The sequence below is a fragment of the Schistocerca piceifrons genome, chromosome 4 (assembly GCF_021461385.2).
Source record: "Schistocerca piceifrons isolate TAMUIC-IGC-003096 chromosome 4, iqSchPice1.1, whole genome shotgun sequence".
NCBI classification, from domain to species: domain Eukaryota; kingdom Metazoa; phylum Arthropoda; class Insecta; order Orthoptera; family Acrididae; genus Schistocerca; species Schistocerca piceifrons.
Genome location: NC_060141.1, coordinates 42,258,878 through 42,281,900, shown reverse-complemented (window position 1 = coordinate 42,281,900; position 23,023 = coordinate 42,258,878). Strand labels below are relative to the sequence as shown.

Below are 23,023 nucleotides of genomic sequence, written 5' to 3'. Positions count from 1 at the left end.
CTTTTCTAGCAGTTAACAGGAAATTTACAGATTCCTAAGCCCTTTAGATGAAATCACATCAGCATTATCATCACCTCCGTGAATAGCATTTTCCCAAATTTTTCTCTGAGAGGTCTGCACTTTTTGCATCTGTCTTGCTGACTATCTGTTCAATTAGCGCCCTTATATGATACCAGAATCTTCAGATTTTGATCCTAGTGGATTGGTCTTATTTTGTGCCAATAAATTCTGTTTTACTGTTTTTAACAAAAAAATTACCTGTCTCCATGCACTTATCTGAGATAGTCAAAAGATTGTACCTATCTATAGTGAATGGTTTCTGTTATTTTACAGTAGACTTTTATGGTGAGTGTTGTTCTTAACAATGGGTCCTACAGTACAAATCATATAATCTAAGTACCAATACCAAGATACTTGGCACAAAAATAAGTAGGCATCTGGAGAAGTTTTTATAGTACAAGAAATTTTGGAAATAACTTTCAAAAGAATGAAAAATTTATAAAGGAAAATACCAGAGAATTGGAGGAAGTCTAGCCTTAAAATAACAATGATGATAATAATATTAATTTTATTATTACTATTTTTGCTACCAGTTTAAACCATAAATGATCATCCTCAGACACCTGAGTAACACAGAAACAAAACAAGACTTATTTATAGATTGAGATATAATTTAAGTAACCAATTATCGATTATGGGAGCAAAGTTGATCACAACACCTTGCAACAGACTCTGATTCTAACCTAACTTGATATCATGTAAATTCTATTTTTATTACACACAAGACATGTTTCTAACATGAACACAACACTGCTGACTGCTTGGTGATACTGTAGGCACGAAACAAACCTTCTGAAAATATATTTTTATTTCTCTGTAACAAATCCCCATTTTGAATGTGATAACCAGATGAATCTATTACTCTATATTTTACCTACTCTTTTGGCTAATTACAAAACTGTGTCACATATGGACGAAGGAATGTACCAATCCGATTAAACGATGTTTTCAAGTACAGTGAAACTTCATTTATACGTTTTTCACTTGTCTGTTTTTCTCACTTCTGCATTTTTTTATTTGTGTCCTGGCAAAATATCCACAGTGCGCTTCCTGAAGTATACTGAAGCGCCAAAGAAACTGGTATAGGCATGCGTACTCAATTACAGAAATTATATAAACAGGCAGAATACAGCACTGCGGTCGGCAACGCCTATATAAGACCATAAGTGTCTGGCGCAGTTTTTAGATCAGTTACTGCTGCAGGTTATCAAGATTTAAGTGAGTTCGAACGTGGTGTTATAGTCGGCGCATGGGCGATGGGATTCCGCCTGATAACCTGTATCCATTCAAGTCCATTGTATTCCGACGGAGTTAATTTTATTATTACTATTTTTGCTACCAGTTTAAACCATAAATGATCATCCTCAGACACCTGAGTAACACAGAAACAAAACAAGACTTATTTATAGATTGAGATATAATTTGAGTAACCTATTATCGATTATGGGAGCAAAGTTGATCACAACACCTTGCAACAGACTCTTTGATTCTAACCTAACTTGATATCATGTAAATTCTATTTTTATTACACACAAGACATGTTTCTAACATGAAAACAACACTGCTGACTGCTTGGTGATACTGTAGGCACGAAACAAACCTTCTGAAAATATATTTTTATTTCTCTGTAACAAATCCCCATTTTGAATGTGATAACCAGATGAATCTATTACTCCATATTTTACCTACTCTTTTGGCTAATTACAAAACTGTGTCACATATGGACAAAGGAATGTACCAATCCAATTAAACGGTGTTTTCAAGTACAGTGAAACTTCATTTATACGTTTTTCACTTGTCTGTTTTTCTCACTTATGCATTTTTTTATTTGTGTCCTGGCAAAATATCCACAGTGCGCACAAGTTATGATGCAGTGTTTTAGAGTGGTTTGCCGGGAAGTGTGTTGGTAAGGCCGACATTAGACTATAATAAAATCTGAGAGTGTAATAAGGAACTTCGTCAAAGTTAGGCAATGGTCAAATTTTCTTTGATAAAATGTAGCACCTCGCCTCAGATTTGATCAAAGGAAGCATTTGTCTTATGTTTACTGCATGGAGAAATGAATCACTTTGAGAGATAGCATCGCTGTAGCTGTCCAACACAAAATATTTATCAATATAACTCCCAAATCTACATGGTGAGTCACACATATTACGAAACTGATAGAAATACTCGAGGCACATGAAGCACTGCATAGCTTACGACATCCTGAACTATTTCCGAAAAGCCGGATTTGGAAATGAAGTCCATTATCATGATGAAAATGATCATACTGACAATATTTGACCTAATGATGAAGAATGGAATCGACTTGAAGAGCTAGCATCGTTTGAGGATTCCATGAATGTTTAAGAAAAACCTCGTCACTACAGAACTCACAACTATCGCTGAGATAACTCAATGTGCATCGCAGGACCTGGACGAGGAAGAAACTGACGATGAGAATGATACAGAAGAGCCTCGGCATTCCACCGTGACGGTTAACAATGCAGTAAATGTGTTAGAAATAATTAAACAATTTGTGACATGCCACAATGTTTCTGATGAAATGATGACAGAGTTATCCAGTGTTGAGGGTATTTACGAAGTGACATTTTCTTCTGTGTAAAGGTTTACATTTTTCTTTACATCTTTGTTAAGTATGGTACCTAGTAAGCCTATACAATGTTTTGTATAATGTAAATTTTTATTTACTGGATTTTTTTGTTTGTGTTTACCAATTAATTTGATAGTATGGTGCTATATTTCATATATACATTTTTCGCACTTACACTTTTTTTTTTTTCTGTAGTCCGCTGAAAAACGTGTAAACAAAGTTTTACTGTAAATACGTCATTCAACTAATGCCAGAGGACAAAATATTATGTTTTGCACCTACAACTGGACCACAAGCACATCAGGGGAATTAATATTTTGTTACTGATAACTCTGGAAATATGGCCATCAAGCAAAACCTAAGATCAGTTTTGGAATTAGCATGACTAATGCCTTAAGCTGAGGCTTTTTAAACAACATTTTAAAGTCATTTTAAATTCTGTAAAAATTATGTTTATTTTCTTTTGCTAAGATGGCAAAATGATTTGTAGATGGAATACACAATTCAAATATTGTTGCTACCATATTTGTATACATTCCAACCAATTTAATTAGAAAGTGAAAATCTCTTTTGTGTTGAAATAGCAATAAATTAAAATATTGCTTGCCACCAGACAGCTTACTTTTACTGTTGTTAAGCAAATGTTTACACTCTGTTTTTATGAACTCACATGTCACTATATACATTGTTTTGAGATGCCAACAGTAGTTCAGTGTGGGACATCAATGTCATAGGCCATATATCTTACAATTGGTGTATTTTTTGTGATTATCTCCACAAATTAAGTAGGGAACACTGAAACTACATGACCAATATTTTGTTGTTATAATCTTATGTGAACAGTGTGATTTCTGTGAATGCTATTTACCAATAAACATCATAGTCTGAATTAATGTTTCCACCTATTATTTATACTTTAAGCACAGCACAAGTGAACACAGGGACCAATCTCCTTGAATGGTCTGCAGCCAATATTATCCATCACTGTAATCAATGAAATCCATTATGGTATATGGATCTGTGGTGTCATTTAATTTATTGGGGCTCAAATTTTGATTTATTTTAGACATTCAGTGATATGAAATGCCACAAGTTGAATACGCGTGACAGACATAGTACTTTTATCAACTTATTTTTTTACACAGTTTTGTCAGCATCTTTGTGTGTCAATGATCATAGCATCGGAATTGGCTATTTCATGTTGAATTAGTTATTAAAATGATCAATTTGCTTCAATTTTTATTGTCTGCCTGTGCATTTAGCAATTTCATCGCATGTATCTCTTCAGATCTCCTTGTAAGCCACTGATATGATGTCAACTAATCTTTGTACACACATCACTTACTGTCTGAAAAGAAGCACTGCGGCGTAAGAACCGCCTACCTCCCAGAGGGGTGAGGTGGGGGTGAAAAGGTGCTGCCACAAAAGCACTTTCAATCAAATTCTGTAAATATATGCGACTCATTATTTGTATAGAAGTACTGTGTGGACAATATACCCCTACCCTCTAGTGATCATAACAAGCAACAGCAGTTGCTAAAGCAACTGGTGACAGTCCTGATGACATTTTTCCCACAGCAGTGGGTGGAAGTGGATGGTGGGGGGGATGCAAAGAAAGTGATGTATCAGCATATCTCTTAAATGCCTGAAGCAATTTCTGCAAAACTTCACCCACATCTCACTTGCTATCTGGACAAAATTACTGTAGCAGTGAGACAGCCCTAGTGCTCATACAGCCTAGGAAGGGGTTGAAAAGGGATGACACGAAAGCATCACTCACGAATGCCTGGAGTAATTTCATCCAAATTTCGTTTGTACCTGATGCGTTATCACTATAAAAACACTGTGGGAATAAGATACACCATTATCCTGAAGGGTGGGGGTGGGTATGAGTGACACGAAAAAATGTTCAAAATGGCCTGTTGGTATTTATGTCATGAAATATGTCAGAGAGAGAGAGAGAGAGAGAGAGAGAGAGAGAGAGAGAGATAAATCACACAAATATGTGGGTGAAGTTGTGGGCAAAAGGATAATACTCAATAAAATTAGTAATCAAACACAATGACTGTATATCATGAATGTCATTAATCACAACTTCATTATAAAATGCAAAACCTACACTGCATTTACAAAAAGTAAATGTGCTGCCAAGAATCACTCAGCCCTATCTGCATTACTATACCAATACTAAAATATTCCTATCAATGAGAGGTAACGGTTCTTGTCAGTAAGCAAAATGAACATGCACCAATGGTACAATTATTTAGGAAGTGTTTTGTTCAAGTTTATTGCACAATGCCACTGAACAATCTCTGACAGTACAATGCACCAATGGTACAATTATTTAGGAAGTGTTTTGTTCAAGTTTATTGCACAATGCCACTGAACAATCTCTGATAGTACAAAGAACAGAAGTGTTCATTACAAACAGATGTACAACAAGTAAACAACATTTATCTATTGATCTTCAAAAGAAATTACAACCTTGTCAGCCATATAATTGACCCACAATCTCTATCACATAGTTACAAGATTATTATTAGTACATCAATGTTCGACATAAATGCAAGGAACATCAACACAATAGCTTTCATGAAAGTAATATGATTAATGAGTAAGAAGACCATTTAGCTTATAACAGACACATTACAAATCATTAAGACATCCTGATAATTAGATGTGCTCATTCTGCAGCCACTAAAATAAATAAATAAAAATAAAATTCCTGGCTGGAGCAATAAATAAAATAAGGGAAAGGCCACAGCAAGCCACTATAAGCAAGTGGTTGCCTTTCCCTTATTTTATGTATTACAATATATTTTTGGCATTATCTGAGTGGCTGAAGAAGATTGTTTCCTGTAAGCTGATAGCAAAACAAAGTGACGCATCTTAGCAGTTGTCTGCGTTTTCAACATGGCTTTCTTAACATTTAAAATTAGTTGACTCCTGCTTATTGAGAATATTGTTAATAATACGGCACAAAAGACTTTCATTCCCTTACCTCTTCAAAATAGAAGCTATATGGACTATAAGTATCAGAATCAGTTTCAAAGGCACAGTATGTATATGACGAGGAGCGCACATATCCAGGCCTTGCTTTTACACAGCTGCAGTCATCCAAACTGCCATCCGACCTTCGACGAGGACTGTTACCCCTCCTTGAAGATTTCTTACTGCTTGATTCTGGTGATGTTGACCTTCCCCTAGTCATGTGCTCATATATAAAGTCATTATTGACCTAAAACAAAACAACCATGGTAAACCAAACAATGGAAAATCCAGGATGGAATCTAACAATATTGACAAAGGCCGAAAGCTTTAATTGTGAGAGTCTTATTGTTGGGTCTATCCGCTAATCAGCATCTCCGCTATATGGTGAGTAGCAACTTTCCTTTTCATAATATTGTTACAACCATGGTAAATGTCATAAAATTATGTAAATCTCAACAGAGATTACAGAATACAGAACAGAAATTCATAAACGTGAGAGTTAATTTAATATCTTAGGCAGAAGAACCTTAGACTTAAGCAAGAAAAGATTACTTATTCTACTCTTTAAGTAATGGAACAGCACTTTATTAGGGTACACAAGTTTTCAGCTAAATAGAAATAAATGTGATTATAAATACATATATTATATATTGCATCATTCTGAAATAAAGGGGCGTTTCTGTAAATTCTTAAAGGTTGTCATTTTCCCTGTTTTTTAATAAACACTATTTTGTTATTTAGCTTATTTCAATATAAAAGAACAGCCTGCACAGAATAGTGACTACCTTTTGAAAATTTATGGTGACTGTGGACTTATACATAAAAAAAGACTATTCCTATACATGATAGACTTGCACAAAAATAACCAGCAAGAAGCTGTTTACGAAACGGAAATGAAGTTTAAGCATATACAAAATGGCATCTTACCTGTTGCGTTTGAGTAACAATTCTCCCATCTGCCATTTCCACCGATTCATATCCACTATCTTCTGAAGCAGATTTCCTCTTTGGCATTTCACACGCAGCATCCCTCATGCTCGCTGTTCTCTGAGGCTTGTCTGGAGTTAGACCCAGCCGCACCTCACCTAAAACAGGGGCTATCACTGCCAAATCAGGGCAATTCTACTTTTCTTATTAATTATACTAACATGCATTACTGCTACATTCTTCATACACACAAATGATCAATACCTGAAAAAAGTGTAACCTCCATTACAACAAAGCTTTAAAAATGATAACAATAAGATAGGTAAGGTATAGCAGCCATCATCCTGAAGGCTGGTTTTACTTTAACCAAGCACTGTCATAGTAGAGATGGCACGTGCTTGCCTACCTCTGACCTGACATTCACACTTAGTTATGCTGGTGCATGCTTTTTTACTTTGAGTCTGACTTATGGTGCAGCTTGGCATTTTTCACACATAAAAATGGATGCCAATGGTAAAAGAAGTGATGAGTGAGAAAAAATTACAGAACTGACAGACTCTGGGTCCTTTCTCATGAATACTATTCAAAGATTACTTTAAATAACGTGAAGACCCCTTACAGTTCCTCTGAGATATGTGCATAACACTGAATAAACATTCAGCTACACCTGATTGTTTGGATTACTTGTGCAGTAAGATATGTGCAACATTTCAGATGTTATAAAAACACAAAGCCCATTTTCTGAGACATGGCAATGAAAACAATTCGGGTATTACACCACTTTGTCACTTTAATATTCTACAACACGGTCCAAGTAGAAATACCTTCCATTCCTTCACCCCCTCTAAGTCACAACTTGCACCACTATAGCCACATTAACCATTCATACAGAGAACTGTAGTCCGCGACAGCACTGACAGCCTCTGGGTCGAGGTTGCGCAGTACACAGGTGTGCAACTAGCAAGTCAGCAATTAGTTGGTTTCCACGTTCCATACTGCATGAATCTCCATTGTATTTGAGCATTCTATCATCTTTTAAGTGCACAAAACTATGATTGACAGATTTCCGTGGCATTCCTGTGTTCTGTGAGTTGTTGTAATGGCTGAAACCCTAGACAGCATCATGTGTTCCACAAACAGGCATGGGATCTCCATGTTTAAAATGTATTCACTCTTCAAAGTGAGGTATACTCAAGTGAGCCGGTCTACGACATTGCCAATGTGCAGGAACACACTTCAGTGGCCTGTGGAGATATTGGTGTGCGAACTGTCAGGTGAATTGTGCAGGAGGCCAAACTGTTTCAGCAGGCAGCTGGAATAGTAGAATTTCAGTCTCCAGGGAAGAAGCATAGCATGTCAAAGTGGGTAACAGGAACCAACAACTTCAATCAAGATGTTTTATGTCAAAAGGGTTTCGAATTTTATGAAAGAGGTGAGTTCCCCACAGCATGGAAATTGCTCACTGTTATGTGTGAAGCTACTGCCTTTAAAGGAACTGCAAGATCAATGCAAAGAATATTTAAGAAAATCAGGTTTAAGTAAGTAAAATCCAATTATGGAGCATTGTGATACTGCTGCTGTTGCTTATAGGATGATGTTTTTAAGCACAATGCATGAAAGCAGACGAAATGGAGCATCAGTTGTGTATTCTTGGATGAGACTTGGGTAAATCAAAACCCTTTTTAATAAACATTTTTGGAACAGTGATCAAAAATTTTTTAAATATTTTTATTTTTAAAATTCAGTCTTGATCGCACCACGTATGCATACATGAATTTTAAAAAGAAATTTTTTTTAAGAATCAAAACCACACTAGAAATTTTATTTAACACACAATAGAGGGACAAAGCAGCTTGAGAGTTCCAAGGGGAACAGGGGAGTGACTTATAACACATCATGGCAGTTTCGCTGCCACCGGATTTGTGCCAGAAAGTAAACATGTATTCTGAGCAAAATCAAATATCAACTGACTACCATGATTAAATGAATGGAGAAACATTTCAAGATTGAATCCAGAATCAGCTGTTGTCTTATTTGCACTGAGACTCCGTCACTGTTATGACATATGAGGTGTTACCTGCATTCTGCCTCAGCTAATTTGTAGCTGGGTTAAGAGTGTGAGCTGACCACCTGAGATCTCCTTTTGCTTTGCACTGCTTATATACCATATTTATTCTTTGTCACTGACTTTGTGCCCGTGCACTGAAATCTTGAGGCTGAAAACTTAAATCCAAACTACCTCTCGGATCCACAAAATAAGAGATATAGATTCTTCATGGAATATTGTATATTAACTGAATATTACTGCAGGAAAGACTTTATTTAGTAAATTTCTATTGATTAACATTAACATTCATCATATTAACTGAGCAGTCTTTCCACTTAACGAGATAGACACACCATGAACATTCCGCTGTCCTCGTGACATCATCCTTTTACTATCACAAGCTTCAGCATTCTCTGGAGCACTGCAAGTCACCGAGAAGGGATGCACCTCCAGGGAGCAGCTGTTGACCCAGCAAGTACCATATTGTGGTATAGAGATGTGCTGACTGGTCACCAGAGGCCACCTGTGGTGAGTCACAAGACTAGTGTGTATGGCACGACATCTGCTTCACTGCCTACTGGATCCCTCCTCTATATAAAGACAGTGCAATCAGCATGCCTCCTCAGATTGTTTTCTATTGCTTATTGTACTGTTTCTATGCTTGCCATGGATCAGTAAACTTTTGTTCTTAGTGGCTGTGCTATTGGCTGTGTCTAGCATTATGACAATTACAATCATCATTCATCGCTGTTACTTCTTACTCTTAAGAAGTGATATGTTACACTTCAAATGCAAGCTTTTTTATTCTTAACAGGCCTCCCATGACAAACACTAGAAAAAGTGATATTGTTTGATGGCTGCAAAGTAATAAAATACCATATATTGAAACACAAGCAAGAGCAAAGCTGTTAGAGCCCACTAAGATTTTAAAAGGCAGCATAAAATGTATGAAATTGATTCTATAGCTCTGCAACAGGGTCACAAGGTGATAAAAGTGCCTCCTAATGATTGCCATTATAATCTCAAGGAACTAGTGTGGGCATGTGTGAAGAGAGATGTGGAAGATAAAAATACAACTTTTAAAGTAGTCAGCAAGGAAGGGCTGATCCATGAAGCAATATACAAAATCACCACTGCTGATTGGTAAGCTTGCATGCATCACACTGACAAACTCAAAGAAGAAGATTACCACAAAGAAGTTGTCAGAGATTAAATAATGTATTTTTTAATGGTCTGTCTGGCACCTATAGCCAGTGGCTCCAGTTCTGATGGCACCAACAAAGAAACAACTGAGTAAAAAAGTATGTGAATAGGATCTAAATTTAGTTTGTAATTTTTGTGGAACATTTACTTTCTTGTCAAGCTGTTCATGCTGCAGACAGAACACTCAGATCTGTACTGTAATGGGAATTGTTTTTACTTATCTCACTATTCAGTCTATAATGTAACATAGTTTAAAATTCTGTTTGCCCTGCTGTGGATGTTTTAAATTTGATTCTTTCATCATTCTGTTAGTAAAGTAAGAGGCAATGTAATTTGTAATCCACTCCGCAGGGAGCAGTTTATTATAGAATCCATTCTGCAGTGCGAGAACCTGTAGCACTGGGAAATCTTTAAAGTGTATCTCATACTTAATAGGTACATCTGATAAATTTATCATGAAGCAGTTTGTAGCATACCATGAAACTGACCACAGTAAAATGGGTTAAACTTCCGCTGCTGCAGCTGTCTGTAATGTAGCTACTGCCTATACTGCCTATGCAGTTTCAGCTGAGGAGCTGACGGAGCAGCACTCCTCGTGAGCTGCATGATGAGAGGTTATTAGTGCCATTGCGGACTACAGCCTTCCAACATACAAGTCCAAAGGCGTGATTCCCCAAACATTTCTTGTGTTGCTAAGCACAGCAGCAACCATGACACAGCAAAACGTATTATTTTTATATTCTAAATAGCAACCAGACAAGGATTACGCTGTGTGTGTGTGTGTGTGTGTGGGGGGGGGGGGGGGGGGGGGGGGCGCGCGCACTGGCATGCAAATCTCACTCACCGAGGTTAGCATACAATGTGTCCTGTGGAGATGGTCGTGTTAAAGCCACTGCAGGAGGAGGCAGCTTCTGCTGGCGCAGCAGCTCCGCTGACCTAGGTGGCGGTGGCCTGACTGGTTTGTTGGCTGTAGCATCCGAGTTTCTTCCGTACTGACTACGTGGAGGAGGTGGAGGTCTTATTGGCCTTCCTAAAACACAAAGAAAATTTCTTTTTTTCCCTATAAACATAATATAGCCGTACATGAACAAACCATTTTCGTTCTTTTCTTTCAATAAATGAAATTTCACTGATTACAAGCCAAAGAGAGAATGTGATGTACATCATACCCTGTGATAAATAGTAATTACAACAATCTGTATTTCAATAGTATACACCAAGTGGTAAAAGAAATGCTACAACCTTTAGCCTTGCATGAAACATAGCCACTTTTACAAGCAAACAAACAGTTTCTTTCTCTCTCTCTCTCTCTCTCTCTCTCTCTCTCTCTCTCTCTCTCTTACCCTTCTTAACACAATCACCCACCAATGACTTTCTTAGTTTAAAACATAGGTGGGCATCACCAAATATCCATAACACAATGGCCAATGGATTCAGACAGATCTCACTGTATGTACACGGAAGATGTAGGGGAGAGACAGGACAGGAAAAAAAATAACTGTTGATGTCAGCTGCATCAGGATTTTATGCGAAATCAGCAACGATGAGTGACAGTGTGTACTGGACCGGGATTCAAACACAGGATCTCCCGCTTATTAGGCAGTTGTGTTAACCAATACGCCAGCCAGACACAATGTTTATCACAAATGTGCCGATTATCTCAGCATGGCTCTCGACCAGCCCACATTCCCACCTAGTACCACTTATCTGCAGTCCCTGTCCCTGTCCCTGTCCTCCATGCTCGCCACTTCCAGATTTTCACAGGAGGTTGATCACAATTTTACATCTGCACTGAAGGTGGTAGATTTATTGCCCATCGAGGGAATGTACGAAAGAACTGACACGACACATTCATACAAGTGAATTGCCTCAATGGGCAATGAATCCACCACCTTCTACGTGGACTGTGGATGGGTGACGCTAGCTGGGAATACAGGTCAGCAGAGAGTCGTGCCAAGATAGTTTGTGCAATTGTGTTTAACACTCCATTTTCCTTTCCTTTCTCCCCTTTACCTCTTCAATTCACATAGTATATATCATAGCTGTGGATTCCATGTGCTATCAGTTCTTTCGGACATGTCCAACAGAACAGACACCATGCATTCATAAGGAAGATCACACTGTGCTAGCTAGCTTCCTCTATTTGTAAGCCATCCCATCACAATGCTAACACCTGTACTCTATGTAAACAGCACTGAGAACAGAGGAATGTTCATTCTGTCTCTATCCCATGAAGTGGAAACACAGCTCAATGATTCTGCTTGATGTGCTGAACAGTGCTTTTAAAAGTGCCCACGCAAATGTCTTGTGATGCAGCTATCTAAAATACTTAAAATATGCCAAACCCATATTAAGACATGAATTCCAATCTGAAAGCATGATATTTTTATCATTTGAAATGTACTAAAATGAAGTATGTGTGGTAGCGGCTACTTGATCTTGCATAACATAGGATAAACTAGTATCTCTGATATCCCCAGTATCTCCATTATCCCCAGCAACATACCTTTCAGTTTTCAGAGGAATTCCAACACTAAACTTTATATGAATCATTTACTGAAAGTACATTCACAGCAACTGAAGTGTGGAGGAAGCTACATTCAAGATGGCATACTTCACTTATAGTTCTCGTAAGTTAAAAAGCTAACAAAATGAAGAATGACAGAATTCAACTAGAGTATTTTTGAATTTTGTGATGTAACTATAGATTCATGAATACTTGTTCCACAATAATAGTATCATTACACTCATGTGTTTCAAAATATCTGGCAGCACGTTGCGTAAATTGCAGTGAAAAATTGAGGATTATGTTAGGGAAACATCTAGGCCACGCGAAGCAAAATGTCCACCATCAAACAACAAGATATTATATAGCTGTAAAAACCACTGATTTATAATAACAGAAAAATTTGTATAACAGTGCAGTCATCAAGTACACTTTTCAGGGAGCATCAGTTTTCTTTAGTGCCCATTTCCTTCTGTTATGCCTCAATGCTAAACTTTAAACAAATTGTTGGTTCTAAATTATGACAACTATGCAAACTCTTTTGAAATGGGAATTATGTTTACCCACTCATCACCAAATGCAAATTTATTACATATTTTTCTTACCTGTAGGGGAATGATTTGGGCTATCCGCCTCCACTGAGCTTGAAGAATCCGTTGCCAAAATTTCAGAATCCTGAAACAAAAATTATTTATTCTGTTTACAAAGTTTGCTGCAAAAATGGAGAACTCTTTACACGTAACACACAGTAAACATCAAATTTAAAGTTCACGAGTCACATGACAATGCACGGTGTATGTCAGGGAGGGAAAGTCTATGCAGAGAAGAGTTTTAATGAGCAAGTAAGAAGACCTCTTAAATCAACACACTACCTAATCATGCGACACACAATTATTCCAAATGAGTTATGCTCACCGTAGATGCCAAATTATCTGTAGAGGCTGAAAGTGTAACCATGCTGGCTGACATCTGAGGCGACTGTGGCTGTGAGTGTGGTTGTGAGTGTGGTTGTGGTGCCGGGGAGCGCACCACTTCGACAGCTGCACCATCCAGCGAGAATGGATGAACTATCTCAAGACGTGGCCGCAAATGAGGACGACTTTTAACCCTTACTTCACTCTCATCTGGTTCTGTGGGAATAACTACAGTGAGAGATTCTCCTGCTGCGGGTTTGCTGTCTCCTTCCTTGTTTTGATGGTGACTGGAGCTAAGACGGAGGAACTTCCGCAATGAGAAACGGCCCTTCTTCTTATCTGCTGATGTCACAGGTGCTGGAGATTGTGAGCCTACAGATGTAACAGACATCTCAGTAGCTGAATCAGTGACTGAGCAGGGTGGTGAAATGTCATCCGATTCTCTTGTAGTCCCTTTCACCTCCTGTTGAAACAGAAAAGGAACAATATGTGTCAGAACAAAAATAAAAATAATTATAGTAACACACGAGGTGTGATCAAAAAATTCAGTGAATAATTTTATTAGAAACAAAGCAGTAAGATTACAAGGAATATGATTTAATCTCCTTCAAAGTATTGTCCTTGGCTACCAAATGCACTTCCCCCAACATTGAATCCATCATTCCTGGAAGGGTCCTTTTGGGAGGGCATTTAGTCTCTCTGTCATGGCTCTCACTATCAGTAATGGTGTCAACATGCTTTCCTTTAAGAACAACAATGTAACGAAAAGAGATTGCTACTTACTATAACGATGATGTGCTAAGTTGCAGACAGGCTCTAGTAACCAGAATCAAGCAAGACTCTAGCGCACCAGCCGATGGATCAAGGGCATCAACTGTGAATCACTGGGAAGAGCCAGAAGTCACAGGGTGCTAAATCTTGTAAGGCGGATGTGGACAGACATGAACACATTTTCTGACCAAAAAATCTCAAACCAAAAGCAAGGTATGACACAGCATGTTGTGATGAAAAGGGAAGCCATTGGCCCGTTTTTCCAGTCTCTTTGTTCGTACATCATTCCACAAATGCTCCAGAATGCCCTTGTAAAATCTGGCATTTACAGTTGTTCCCCTTGGAAGAAACTAATTGCACTATGCTCTCAATATTGAAAAAAACCAAGGGCATGATTCTGATATTCGATTTTGACTACTGAGCCTTTTTAGGGCAACGATATTCATTTGTTTTCCATTGAGAACCCTGAATTTTCATCTCAGGGTCATATTAATAGACTCAAGTTTCATCTCCATTTACAATTTTGGATATGAAGTCTGGGTCTGAATGAAGACAACCCTTCAACATGGTCCAAACTGACACGATTTTCCTTCTGTTCATCACTCAAAAGTCTGGGGAAAAATTTTGTACTCACTCTTTTCATTTGCAAATTGTCGGTTGAAATGCTGTTCATGGACCTGTATGAGCCGCTAATTTCTTTGGTAAGAATTCCAATAGTTATTTGTCTGTCAACAAACAATTTCAGCTACTTTTTGCACATTTTCTTCTGTTTTTGAAGTTAATGGATGTCCCGAATGTTGTTTCTCTTCTACTGACTCAATTCCTTTGTTAAATCATCCATACCAGTTGTAAAGAGTCTTCAGAGATACAGCACTATCGCCATACACCAATTTTAACATTTCATGAGTTTCTTTGGCACTTTTTTGCAACTTGAAACAGAAATTAATGCTGACACGTTGTTCGAAATCCATGATGTGCAACGGATGTGCTAAACACAACCTCATTCTAGTACCTCTGCACACTGACTCATACGTCAGAACTTGTTCCAGCTTGACCCTGTCTATCTCAGTGGATGAGGCTGTTGGGCAAATTACATCAAATGGTTGTAGTGTCAGAGCTGCTGCCAAAAAACTCATTCACTGTATTTTTTGATCACATTTCATATAATATAAACTGGAATCTGAAGGATTATTTCACTTATTGTGAATTGCTGTGATACTGAAGGCATATTATTGCACTGACAGTTTTTTTTTTACAAATACATGCTAAATAACCTGGGCACATAGGAACAATGACAAATATTCATGGGGAAGCTAACATTCCACCTATTTTACTTATGACCTATTACTGGACAAAGTATGAAGTGTATCATAAGAAGTTATGAAACATACTTCGACTTTACATTCAATAGAATAACTTTGTAACATACATTTATATTCATAATTCTACACACACACACACACACACACACACACACACACACACACACACACACACACACCAGAGAGAGAGAGAGAGAGAGAGAGAGAGAGAGAGAGAGAGAGAGAGAGCGCGTTTTTTGACGTACAGTGCTGGACTCTCCAGTTTGCCCTTGATGGGGGTGGTGCTGGGGATGATGATGTTGGGACTCCGTGCTGTTACTGCTGCTACTGCTACTATTGCTGCTGATGCTCACAGAGCTGGAAGGTGGTCTAGGTGCCTGTCTCTTGTGCGGACTGCGGCCATCTGCTGCCAGTGCACACATGAGTGATGGAGCCACTGCAGTTATGAGTGCTGCAGGTTCTTCGACTGGTTGTGCCTGCAGAATTGGTTCCTGTGATTGCAGTAACTGTTGCTGCTGTTGCTGCTGCTGCTGCTGTTGCTGTTGCAGTGGTGGTAGTGGCTGATGTTGCTGTGGTTGCTGTAATGGTTGATGCTGCAGTTTTGACTGTGGCTGCTGCTTCTGCTGTTCTGCTTGCTGGTGTTGGTGTTGTTGTGTGTGTTTCTGTTGCTGACATGTTACTGGTTGTTGTTGTTGTTGTTGTTGTTGTTGCTGCTGCTGCTGCTGCTGCTGCTGCTGCTGTTGTTGTTCAGCCTGAGAAAAGAACATGAAACATGAATCACTCATTAACTATCCACCCACGTTACCTCAAACACTATACTACTTGATATGAATTGCAATGTAACACCACTTCAACTACATTTGATACAGTTATCCATGTTAACTTATCATTTGTAAGCCTCTATCCCTGCATCACTGACACAACCTACATCCATTTTATTGTCTCCCTCTACAATCCCCCTCCCCTTACATTACTAACCTGACAGTTTGTTGACTTAGGACTTACAAATTAAGTGAATGCAACTGTTGGCAAATGCTCTTGGTGTAAAAAATGTTCACGTATTTCAGTTTCCCAACTGGACTATTTCTGAATATCAAAGTATCACATTTTTAGTATCCGAAAGCTATTTGGATTCCCTGCCAGCCCAATAGCCACAGCTTGATCTCACAAGTGGCACTGCCACAGAGACAGACCTCTCACTCAGGCCCAACCTCTATCATGAGTGTACCAGTAAATACTTTACTGAAGCCTTAGATAGGTGCCACCGACTAGTATAGTGTTTGACCATGCTTGCATTATGTTTTTGATCCAAACTGCTCCCTGGACTGTTTTTGTATGCTCACAATGCTATGCTCTGGACTTTGTTTGAGGGCAGCCACTCACTTTGTGAACACTGCTGTCGTCAATCTCAGGAACCGCTTGTTGTTCCACCAGTCTCTGCATTACCGCCAGTGTGAGTGATCATTAACTGTGTTTCACATATGCACAGTAGGGTAGAATAACATTAACACTACCATTAATGTTTTACAGATTTGGAGAGAGGGGAGTGAAGTAGTCATGAACAATAGAACATTGGATTCAAAAGTACCAACAGCAAAAGTCATTCTCAATATAATTTTCAGTGATCAAATTAAATAGAAAAAAAACACTCACCAAGCAGCAGAAGAAAACATATGTATAAAAGTATTTAAATTTGCAACCTTTCAGGATTGAACGGGAAGGAAAAATACAGAACCATGGGTCAGAGGAGCCTTATTGGACGGGATGAGAAGGAAAGACTGAATTGGTCTTTCCTTCTCACCTCATCCAGAACATCTCCCCTGACCCGGGGTTCTGGGTGAGTTTTCCGAACACTCCTTATTTCCTAAATCTTACCAGCATTTTTCTTCACCCCATCCCCATTCAACTCTTCTGCCAGAAGAAGACACTACTGGCTCTGACAACTTGCAAATTTAAATACCTTTACGCATGTCTTCTCCTGCCACTGCTTGGTGGGTGGATTTTTTTATCCATCCAATTAAATTATATTTTCAAAAACAGCTTATTAACACTGTCGCATTCCCAAATGAGTATTACATACCTGTTTTTGTCCCCTAACTGGTGATTGCTGCACAAATAAACTGCTTGGCTTCTGAGGGAGCCGAGGCTTTGCACCGTGAAGGAATGATGGACGAGGTGCAGCAATAGCAACAGCTGGAGAAAGGGGCGGCTCCTCTTCAGGATCTTCGGCACGGCCGTCAGGCTGCTCTCGTTCCTGATCTGGGATGCTGCAGGTGCTCGTATTGGAAGTAACTTCCACTTCTGAAGGCTTCTTTATCTCAACTGTCACAGGCTTATCTTTCATATTAACTGCTTCATTTTCATTTCCCATCTTTCGGTGATCCTGAGTAGATCGATTCATTTCTCTTCCTCTCATGGCAAACAGGTTCTTTCCGATACTAGATTTATATACATCTGAATTTGGTTTCGATACAACTTCCTCCATTTTGTGAAATGTTTTGTCTGCTGATTGAAGACTTTTGTACGATTCTATTGCTAATGATTTCTCTTTTGTGGAAGGTAGTTCTGTCGCTTTACCCTTCCATTCACATTTTAGTAGTGTGCTGCTAATCTCATGAGCTCTGGTTGTAAATAAGCTTGAACTTGTAGTGTATTTGTATGGCGTTCCATTCAGTTTCATGGCAAGATCACCAGACTTTTTTGAAAATTTTGTTTCCGTTGTAATGCATTTACTAACTTCAGATGAATGTTGTTTGCTCATTTCTTTCTTTGTCTTTGTCACGGAATTTTCAACTGCGTGGATTTCTACTGTTGATGGTTTGCCCATATTCTTGTCTGTTACAACTTCTGTTACTGATGAAACTACTTCTACATCATTATTGGTCTCTGTGTTGGATATACCAACATCGGCATTACCATTAACAGTCACTTCATGTGAGGCAGGTATATTATCCGTGTTAATATTAACCTCATCTATTGCTGGTGTACAATTATTAACACCATCTGCCTTGTTTTCAGTGCTGAAACATGTAGGTAAAGTTTCTGTGAATACTGATTCATTGTCAGTAATTACTGTTGGCTCAACAGTTGATGCACTGATAGATTCAGTGGGAAGAAATTTATCTCCCATGCCTACAGGATTACAGATTTCTTTTTCATGAATTTTTAAATCTGCTGTTTTTTCACATTCAATAACAGATACCCCAGTAACAGTACTCTTTGAAAAACTTTCCTTTTCTGTTTTGGTAGTAACTGCCACACTTTGTTCTGCACTGGTAGCTCTACCCTTTAAAACTGGTATTCTGCTGCTAGCTGGTGTAGCAGTACTTTCATATGGCTTTTCCTGGTCTCCATCACTTTCATTTCTGCAAATATACAAAATAAATGATCACTTGCTATCTTTTAAAGCTAACACAATTCCACACCAAACTATATCTAAATACGTAATTATCAAAATTTTTGCAGAAAAATGACTGTCAGCCACTGGACTCAATACTGAATATAAGAGTCAAGAAATGGCAATACAAAAAAACATTTGTTCTCATCAGTTAAAATCTACAACAATAAAAGTAGTTCACTCAAATAGACATGCTGTTGACAAACAGACCCGAACTTTTCAATTCAGCATAGAACGGGGAATCAGTGATCATAAGGCCATTACAGCATTGCTAATACGGCTGTGAACAGCAAGACAAAGAAATACAAGAAAATTTTTCTGCAAGAGTGACAAGAAATATATTTCTGATTACCTGAGTGGTCAACATGAAAATTTCATCTGATGTACTAACAACATTTAGTATCAATGGACAAAGTTCAAGAACACTGTACAACACACTTCACACAGATATATGCCAAGCAAAGATGTGAGGGATGGAAAAGATCCGTCGTGTTCTACTGACATGTTAGAAAACTACTATGAAAGCAAAAACAGCTTCACTGCAAAGTTAAATGTAGGAAAAGCCTCCAAGACAAACAAAAATTATGACACCAAAATTAGCTCGAGAAGAGTCATGTGTAAGGCGTCCAACAGTTTCAAATGTAAAATTCTGTGTACTGACTTGACAGAAAGTCTTACTAACTACAAATGGCTGATATCAAAATAAGCAATCATAGGATAGAAAAGCAACTGAAAATACACAACAGAGGGAAGGCTACTGACGAGATACCAATAAGATTCTCCACAGAGTGTGTGAAAGTACTTGCTCCTTTTCTAGCAGCACTGTACTGATGGTCTTTGAAGGAGCTAAGTGTTCCTGCTGATAGGAAAAAAGAACAAGTCATTTCTGTTTTCCAAGAAGGATCATGGTAGACACACACAAAACTATGGGCCTATATCTCTGACGTTGACCAACTGCAGAATTCTGGAACATATTTTATGCTCACATACCATGACATTTCTGGAGACCAAAAATCTTCTCTGTAGGAACCAACTCAGGTTCTGAAAAGAATGATCAAGTGAAACCCAGCTCATTTCGTTCATCCACAAGACCCAGAAAGCAGTTGACACAGGTGCCTTGACTTCCGGACAGCTTTTCATATAGTCATGCACTGCAGCTTAATAAACAAAATACAAGCATATGGAATATAAGACCAACTGTGTGACTGGACTGAAGAGTATCTAGCAAACAGAACACAGCAAGTCATTCTGAAAGGACAGAAGTCTTCATACATAAAAGTAGCTTCGGCCATGCCCCAGGGGAGTGCTATAGAGCATTACTTTTTACAATATACATAAATGACCTAGTAGATAATGTTGAAAGTTTGATGAGGGTTTTGGTGGAAGATTCTGTTGTATACAGAGAAACTGTGAAATCAAGAAATTGCAGCAAATGCAGGAAGATCAGAGCACCAATGCTTGGTGCAGGGAGTGGTAATTGACCCCGAACATAAACAAATTTAACTTATTGCAAATACACATACAGAAAGATGCTTTATTCTATGATTTCAAAACTGCAGAACGATTACTCAAAGCAGTCACTTCCATAAAAGTATCTAGGAGTAAGCATATGGAGCAATTTGAAATGGTATTACCACATAAAATTGTTAGTTTTTAGGCAGATACCAGGCCGATTCATTGGAGGAATCTTCAAGAAATGTATTCCAACAACAAAGGAAGTAGCACACAAAACACCTGGTTTGACCAATACTTGAAAATTGTTCATCAGTATGGAATCCATAACAGCAGCAGATTGATAGAGGAAGTAGAGAAGATCCAAAGAAGAGCAGTGCTTTCATTATAGGTTCATTTAGTAAGCATGAAAGTGTCAGAGACAATCAATCAACTCCACTGGCAAACACTGCAAGAGAGATGTTCTGCACCGTGATGAGTTTCACTTTTTAAAGTTCTGAGAGCATATGTTCTTCGAAGAGTCCTCCTATGTATATCTTACAAAAAGGCCACGAAGATAAAATTAGAGGGATTCAAGTTCACACAGAGGCTTATTGACAATTGTTCTTCCTGCAAATTATTCAGAAAGAAACGCGCGCGCGCCCACACACACACACACACACACACACACACACACACACACACACACACACACACAAAATGGCTCACAGAGTACAGATGTAGATGAAGATTCAGATTTATTGTTTATATGGTGATGCAAACAAACTGCAACTTTTAACTCGGAATCACAACATGTTTCAGAATTGAAGTCAGTCTCATATCTAGAACATAACGCAGCCTCTGAATTGCAGAATATTTGAGATGGGTGTGGGAGAAAAGCCATCATGAACTGTGAAACACAGTTGCTTTCATACCAGCTGTGGTAGAAAGCACATTTTCTGATGTAAAAACCAATTTGGGCTGCCAAGGAACAAACTTTGAACAATGTTCAAGGCCTTCAAGTTGAGCATTGAAAACAAGTAACTCTTTCTCACCTCTCAAGTGCTCCCTTAAGCTACTAAGTTGGCAGTTTGAAACCTGCATATTGTCAACATACATACAGCACTAGAATAACGTCTTGGTGCACTAGCCTCACCTGGCCCAACTTGGTGGATGTTTGCCTGTCTATTACACACCTGGCAGTCAGTGTATTGGATGAAGAAAATAGCACTGCGAGTATCATCTAATTACAATCAGTCAAATTATTTTAGGTCCATGCCACTATTACTATCCATCAAGAACTTCTCAAGTTTTTAGTATAACAAATTTGAATAAAAACTGAAAACTGATGCAAGTCAGTTACATGTTACACTGGTTATATAAATGACTATCATTAAGATGCCCATTGTCAATTGGAAGACATGTAGTTATCTAACTTCTATTTATGGACTTGTATATTGCACAGAAAAATTATTAAAGAGGAAGAACTTTAAAATATATTGTGGGAGCTACTGGTTAGCTACCTAAATAGTTAATGTTTAGTGTTTTAGAATGTTAAAACATGCAGTCATCTGCATTAAATTGCATTAAATGTGTACAGAGGAGCTTCATTAAAATCTAGTATATCAATAAATTCTAGGACCAAGCTCTGCCAACAAATACAGCACAATAAGCAAGAATTTAAATTACAATGTTTACATATGGTTGTCACACGAGATAAAAACTCACCAGAATAAATGCAGATAAAATCAGTCATAAAATGCCAGGACAGATATATTTAATGCATGCCAGATTACTGTGACTGGGTGACTTCTTAAAATGTGGTCTGGAACACACTAAACCATCACCCCTAAAATTTTGAAAAGGAGCCCTGACAACACAAACAACCTTAAAACACATACCACATTCAAAACATTGAGGTAAGCCATGGTCACCGTCTAAGTTTCACTGACCACGGCTTATTGCTCCTCATTTCCAGCCAGTGAGCCTCCAATTAATGCATGAGCTCCATGGTTATATACCATATGGGTGACTACACAGAGGGGGGCCAAACAGCAAGGAGGAAGTTGGAGGGAGCACGCCTCATTAGCAGCCACACCAGCAAGTTCATTTCCTCTGAGCTGTATGCGCCCTAGAATTCAGTGAAAAATGCTGATAAAATCTCTCACATTTGGAGACCAATTGGTAATTATCATATGTGCAATTATTTTTCCTAGTAGGAGCTACATTTTTATTGACAAGGGCAGAAATTTCAGAGGTGTTAAATTGTACAGCTGTTGCTAACTTTAATGAAAGCAATCAGCATAGAAAGTTGGAGACTAGCACATCTCATTTGCAGATCTGTTTCATAGTAATATGCAGTCTAAGAAGTAGCACAAAGCAAGGAAAAATATAGTATCAAACATGTTAAGTAACGTCTTGGGGAGCTAAATTTGATTCGAAGACATTTAGACAACTGCAAATCACTGTCAAATTAATGGTTTCTCCCAATCCAATTTGCAAAATGATGATAGATAATTCCATATTTACACACGAGTTCCTCTGAGGCAGAAGAATATTCATGTATTCTGTAGAGCGTTTTTCAAAGATAGATAAGAAATTCACTAGTGATTCTTGAACTGGCCAAGCATCATTTTCCTAATTTGAGGTAGGGCAAGAGTCTACATCAAAAATGAGAACAAGCAGAGTGGGGCTTGGACCAATGTGCTTTTAGTTTATAAGTGCCGTCTTTTTCTGCTGAATTAGAAGGTAATGTATATGACGAGGTATATCAGATGACAATTGGATCAGAAAGAGTGCATAAGAAACATAATGATTATAATGACCAAAGTAAGCATAAATAACTTATTATTTACGCT

At 38.2% G+C, this 23,023-nt stretch overlaps 1 protein-coding gene across 1 annotated transcript in view; it reads right to left on the bottom strand.

The window, feature by feature from the left end:
• Positions 1 to 23,023, bottom strand: part of LOC124795581 — a 479,635-nt gene that overhangs the window by 25,644 nt on the left and 430,968 nt on the right. Inside the window, exons 7-14 of the mRNA XM_047259653.1 lie at positions 17,418 to 18,702; positions 15,892 to 16,089; positions 15,583 to 15,861; positions 13,246 to 13,710; positions 12,936 to 13,005; positions 10,669 to 10,854; positions 6,575 to 6,732; positions 5,658 to 5,894 (exon numbers count right to left, since the gene is read on the bottom strand). Coding sequence (XP_047115609.1) covers positions 5,658 to 5,894; positions 6,575 to 6,732; positions 10,669 to 10,854; positions 12,936 to 13,005; positions 13,246 to 13,710; positions 15,583 to 15,861; positions 15,892 to 16,089; positions 17,418 to 18,702 — 2,878 coding nt within the window. The remainder of the gene's footprint in view (positions 1 to 5,657; positions 5,895 to 6,574; positions 6,733 to 10,668; positions 10,855 to 12,935; positions 13,006 to 13,245; positions 13,711 to 15,582; positions 15,862 to 15,891; positions 16,090 to 17,417; positions 18,703 to 23,023) is intronic.